Genomic DNA, 6,225 nt, shown 5'->3' with positions numbered 1-6,225 from the left:
GCAGGTACTTCTGACCTCTAAACGCCGAGAAATACCGCGATTATCTACGCTAGCCCTAATAAAAACTACGTTCACGGTGTTTTTGATTGTTGAAATTTTTGCAATCACGTTTCCATTATTCTTCGAGACGTAGTGTGAATCCTATCATTGTAGTCGTAACACGCTGTGAAATTAATCGATCTCCATAAACCGCTATATATTCTTTTGATATCTTACGAACGAGTTTATTTCACGAGTGACCGCGCGTACCGATTGCCGGCTCTACGATGTTTTGAGACTCGATGTTGCGAAGACTGAACCCAAATTGTGTAATAAATGACTTAGAAAATGGCGCGAGTTCGTGATATGTTCCCCAAATATGTTTTAATTTTGGCGTACGCCATCCTGTGGAAAGGAGTCACTCCTTCAGTGATCGGGGAACATCAGGAGAGCCTCAGGGAGAAAGATGCCGCGAATAAGATCAAGGCGCAAGCGTTCAACCAGGAGAGTCACCACGGAGATAAAGTCAACGAAAATCAAAATACTTTGGTCGATAATAAAAGTAATCAATTCATAGGCGCCAAGGACAGCGGTCATTACAATAATCAAGATTCCAACAAGAAGATTTTCGACGAGAGTAAATTCAACGGCGGTCAGAACTTTCATCAGGATTCCGGAGAACGTGCGCAAGGCGTAGCCCAGAAGAAGGGCCATAAAAAGGGACACCATAACGCCGGGTTTCATAACTCGTATCACAAGGACGAGACTTCTAACAACAGCAGCTACTTCGACGATTACTCCGACGAAGCGGACGAAGCCAATTACCAAAACGGTCGCGGGAGATACGGCAACGAAGCTGGAAACAGATACAGCACGAGGAAGGAAGACGGATTGCAGCATTTACAGAATAATGGGAGACGAGGGAACTACGATAGAAGGGGTGGCAGCGACGCGAGGAATGCGGAGCATCGAGATTATGATAGAAAGCGTTATCAAGACGATCGTCGCGATTTAGCTCAAAATCAAAAAGGTCAGAGCTTTTCGGGCAGAGACAGAGGGTACGCGCATGCGGAAGCTGCTCCTCAGTATCACGAGCCTCCGTACTACCGCGAACCGGAGTACCCGCATCCCTTAGTGCGTCGTAGAGATTACTACGATGAGCCAAGGCCTCTACCTCCTCTTCCCGCTATCCCTCTTCCCGCGAGGCGCCAGGACTACGTGGAGCCCCCGCGGCATCAGACCATCACCATATACGAGGACCCTCGTGTAGAGGACCCCTACAGGGGCAGCGGCTCCCTGAGGGAGGAGGCCGGGCTCGTGAGGCTGGACGTCCGCCCGGGGCCCCAGCGCTACCAGCGCTACGACAGCTACTACGAGCCGCGTCGGGACTGGGGAGGCGTCAATAGAAGAAGTGAAATTAATCCTCTAGTGTTTAATTATAACCGATATTGAATTTATCACGATCGGTAGTGTATTGGTGTTTTACAGGTACATAATATTTATTTTATTATTTATTACTTTATTTTAGTAAAGATGCCTTTGTAAGATTTTGAGTTTTATTCATTAAAATTTCTGTATTGCCGAACTTTTTGTGCATACAAAAGTTGTCTTGTTTAATATTTAAATAAAAACGATAAAGATAATTATACTATTTTTCATTTACTGTCTACTCTTATGATAAAACACTTTTTATTTTTCATACAATTTATTGTATTTCATTTTACTATAAAACATTAAGAAAGACAAAGAATATTAAATATTTTATTATTTAAAAATTAAATTAAGACCGAGTTTTACATAAACACAGTTTTTTAATCAATTTATTAATTTTTGTGTGTATTTACAAAATCTCAGAAGCGTTATGAACAGAATTGTTTGAATATCAATTATCACGTCATAAAAACAATTTTACAGAAATAATTTTAAAAAATATACTCGTACAGTACCTACCGCATATTTTGTGGAAAATAGTTTCACGAATACTCTAAATGCAATTTACGAGTATCTACTAAAAAACATTAAACGCTTAAATTTATTAATTATAATGAAATTTATTATTGCAATGGAAGGAATAAAGAACGTTGCAATCAAAACATGTTTAGTGGCCTAGAAAAGGGCTTTAAATTTCCCAACATTTCATCGAGTAAGTAGGTACTCATAATACAAATTTATAACTGCTGAGGTTCATTGAAATTCCGTTCCATGACACCATTAATTTGTTTGCCTGTGGCACTCTTTCATTTTACCGACAATTTTATTTATTGTTCTTTATGTGATCAGTAAGTAGTTGACACACCAATCAGCTGTGTATTTTATTAACAACCATACTAATGTACCTCGATGTTCGATAGACAATTGGTTCCGCAAGTAATTTTGTGTGTCATAAGTAACTCTAAAAATATCGATGAAAATTTAAGGTTTTGCAATGGAAGCGGTTAATTGTGTTGAGGGCTATTGTATCGATAGTAGTCATGGGTAATCGAATTAAATAACGACTTTTTTACTTATTTTTTTTCGTAAGATCGACTTTACTAAAAAGTATAAAGTTTAAAAAAATAAGAGAAAAAAGTTTTATGTAGTACAAAAATTGTTAAAATTATGCACATTTTATAATAAATTGTATAGGATTACAGAATATAAAAATTACAGAATACATAAAAAACGAATAAGTATGTTACGAATAATAATTAGTTTTGAAAACAAAAATCGTTAATAAATATAATCCGTAGAAGTTAATCCGTAGTTATAAATATAAGTTTCTAAGGAATCAAAAAACTCTCAATTTGACGTTTTTTTTTATTTTATTATTTTTTTTTCGAGGTTACATTCCATATTCGAGTATTGAGTTCTAACCCTGATCCAACGATATTTGTAGCATTAAAAAAAAATGCCAACATATATGATTTCAGAAAAATAAAAGAAAAGCATTCTGAAAACATGTTATTTCGAGGTATGCATGTGATAGAACTACAATATATACTCTATTTTTTCTGAAGATATGATTCCCAACATTCTTCATAAAATGTCGACAGGCGCATTTGTCCACTTTCTTACCTTTTTATCCCTTTTTACTTATTTTCTTACATTTATATTGAAAAGCTTTCAGATCAAAGAAATGATTCTAAAGGGTTCAAAAGGGTAGGACAGTGAAACAATAAACGATTAAATTTGACATGTGAAGAAATATTAGAGTAAATATCTTCAACAAATAAGCATTTCAATACCAGTATAACAGCGTTATCTGGAAGTTAATATTATATTATAGAAAAAAGGGCATCTATTTTTACTATTATCAACAATACCACTTACAATACAATACGCATAATGCGTTTGCATCCAAATAGATATATGTAGTTACTTTGAAAATATACATATGTGAATATTGAAGAGGCGAACACAATCCGGAACTGCAGTATATGCTATTTTTTTCGTTATTTCGAAAATATCGAAGCACGGACATAAATATCATATTTAAGTTATCATACATATGTCATTAATATAAGTATTACGAATTGAAGCGCACATCAATGACATTGTAATTATTTAATAAACAATTTATTTTTATTTTCAGTTTTGCATTATTCTATGTATTTCTTTTGAGATGATTTCTCCCTCCGTCTTTCACATGAAATCTCTCTTTTTTTTAAAGATTAATTTCTATCGCGTGTATTTTTTTTAAATACAGCATTGATGGTGAGAGAATATAATGAAATTATTTGGAATTTAATCGTTTTCCATTTGAGCTTGACGGTGGCGGTGGTGATGATTTGATTGGCGCCTCCCGGATTTGTGTAATAATTGGCTGTTGCGACAATTGGGATGATTTCCAAGAGTTGTTGAGATATATTGGGGCTTTATGCCTTTATTGTATGTAAATGCGGCTCCACCGCCGCCGAATCCGCCCGGGCAATTAAAGCCAATGTGTAATTTATGCAAACGAATTTGTGATTCGCTTCGTTACAAATTTAAACTTCGGAATATTTTAATGTAGCTGCAGAGAAGTTCGCGGCTGGGGTTCAACTCTAAAGGGACGAGTTAAACTAGATCGCTACTAACTTTAAGGGAACTTTCAACTCGTGAGGAAATATTCCGTGATCTTTTTTCGTAAAGTTTAAAATAAAACATGTAATGTTATGTTATTATTATTACAATCTAGAGTTAGTATTTGGTGTGTTTAGTTTTGAAGGGACAAATTTTCCAAGGGACAAATTTTCCAAGCAATAATTATCATTTTTAATCAATGTTTTACTTAGTTAATACCACTATTTCTTCAAATCTACTGTGACACGTGTTTCGATCCATTCCGCATCATTTTCAAACTCATACGGTGTTTGAAAATGATGCGGAATGCATCGAAACACGTGTTATAGTAGATTTTAAGAAAAAGTGGTATTTACTAAGTAAAACATTAATTAAAAATGGATAGATTTTACCACAAACTGACTGCCAAATCAATTAACGAAATAATTAGCATCATGGAGGCATCAGTAAGTTTTGAAAAAAAAACTTATTTTATTAGTATCATATTATCACAAGTATATATTATCATAAGTAGATCCATATCACTCAGGTATCGCCGACAGTTATACGCTAACTAGCTTAACCCGCTGGGCAAATAATTATCGGCCCTTTAAGCCTCTAGTATCCTTTATCTTCGAACATACACATTAACAATGTTGTCATTGCTTGTCAATGGTATAATATTTTTGAATATGAATAGATTTTTGTATAAGAATGCAATTTATAGATTATCCAGATTCATCTTTATTCTTTTCCTGTAAACTATCGTAAATATTGTAATAATTGTTCGCCTCCGTAGTGTAATCCGAGGTCAGTACGCTCGGCTGGAGGTCCCGGGTTCGATTCCCAGGGGGGGTAAAATAAATATAAGTGATTTTTTTCACCGTACTATTTATTCGATATTACCCTGGACTGGTACCTGAAGCGGAGGGCTGATCACCTTTCCTTCATGTGTAAACGATCAAGATAACACTGCGTTTGTATTACGCAGTGCCCTATGCACCATTGGGGTGCGGATAAGGGTTAAAAAAAAATTGTAAAATACACATTTACCATGATAAATTTCATCTTATATATTTTTAATTTTAATATTTTAATTGTTGTTCCAATTTCACTTCTCATCATTCCATTAGACATGCATTATATATACTCGTATGTATGTATGAAAAAATATATCTTATGTTTCCAAATAGTATTGATATTACAATGTAACGTCACTGACAACTTGATGCAATATTATTGGCGAGTTTTATAGCTTCAGAAATAAAGGCGTTTCCCTCCAAACTCGAGGGTTGGAAATAATTTTAATTGAGTTTTCTGAATTAAGAAACCTTATTACCCCTTTGGTTACAGCTTTAATTAAAAGACATCGTTTTTTTGTGATGCAAATTTCCATCTCCCCCTCCCGCTGTCCTGTGGCCAAACGTACAAACAGAGTATAGAGGGACGGAGAGAGGCCTCTTCATTCGAGTCGAGAAGGCACTCCGAATGCGACAATGTCGAGATTACGGGTATTCAAATATGCAAATCATCACCTTTTATGTGACATGTTTTTTTGAATAAACAAATAATATGCCGCGAATAGCACAAAGGAGATTCAATTTACTTTCGGAAAGAATACACTTGTCGAGGGGTGAAAAGGGTTCATTTTAATTTAGTTGTCAGGTAACCTACAATGGAAGAGCGTTGCTACAATATTATTTTGATAAAAAAATCTAAAGGTTTATACCTTTCAAGATATTATCCATTATTTGCTATTACTTTTAAGTCATGCTTTTTTTTATTTAATTTTAAGTGGTGCTTTTATTCAGTTATTTCGTTCTTCCCTGTATACTTACTCACCTTTCGATGCAAAAGGACATAATTGCATTTGATTTGTGTGTCGTTATTTAAAGTGGTAGATAGTGTAAAGATATCTATTAAAGGGGATATTACTTAATTATTATGTATTAGTAGTCGGGAATCAAATACAGAACTTACATGATGTCTTTGAACAACATTTGCCTTGAAACGATTTAAAATACTAAGAATAGAAGTAAAGTACATCTTTATCGTCACTATTATTTTGTGATGCATTCCAAAACATAGAAAATGCTAAGTGTCAATATCTGTCAAGAAGCACGCTGTCGGCCGTGAGTAACATATACATAGTATGAGTGTGTTGCTCTTGCGTCCCACACATGACGCTTTACCCGTGGCAGGATTTATAATTTTGCACGAACGAAC

General features: G+C 34.9%; 1 protein-coding gene across 1 annotated transcript; it reads left to right on the top strand.

Annotated features, from left to right (window-relative positions):
• Positions 1-229: 229 nt before the first annotated feature.
• On the top strand, positions 230-1,616 carry LOC148303575 (uncharacterized). The gene has a single exon (XM_088269718.1). It carries the CDS (start codon positions 328-330, stop codon positions 1,429-1,431), a length of 1,104 nt encoding a protein of 367 aa, XP_088125844.1. The 5' UTR covers positions 230-327; the 3' UTR covers positions 1,432-1,616.
• Positions 1,617-6,225: the final 4,609 nt, after the last annotated feature.

This window comes from Brachycentrus maculatus, unplaced genomic scaffold (assembly GCF_059751285.1).
Source record: "Brachycentrus maculatus isolate JH-2025_06_01 unplaced genomic scaffold, ASM5975128v1 h1tg000361l, whole genome shotgun sequence".
Classification (NCBI taxonomy): Eukaryota; Metazoa; Arthropoda; class Insecta; order Trichoptera; family Brachycentridae; genus Brachycentrus; species Brachycentrus maculatus.
The sequence above is the reverse complement of the archived record's forward strand: the minus strand, read 5'-3'. Positions and strand labels throughout refer to the sequence as shown.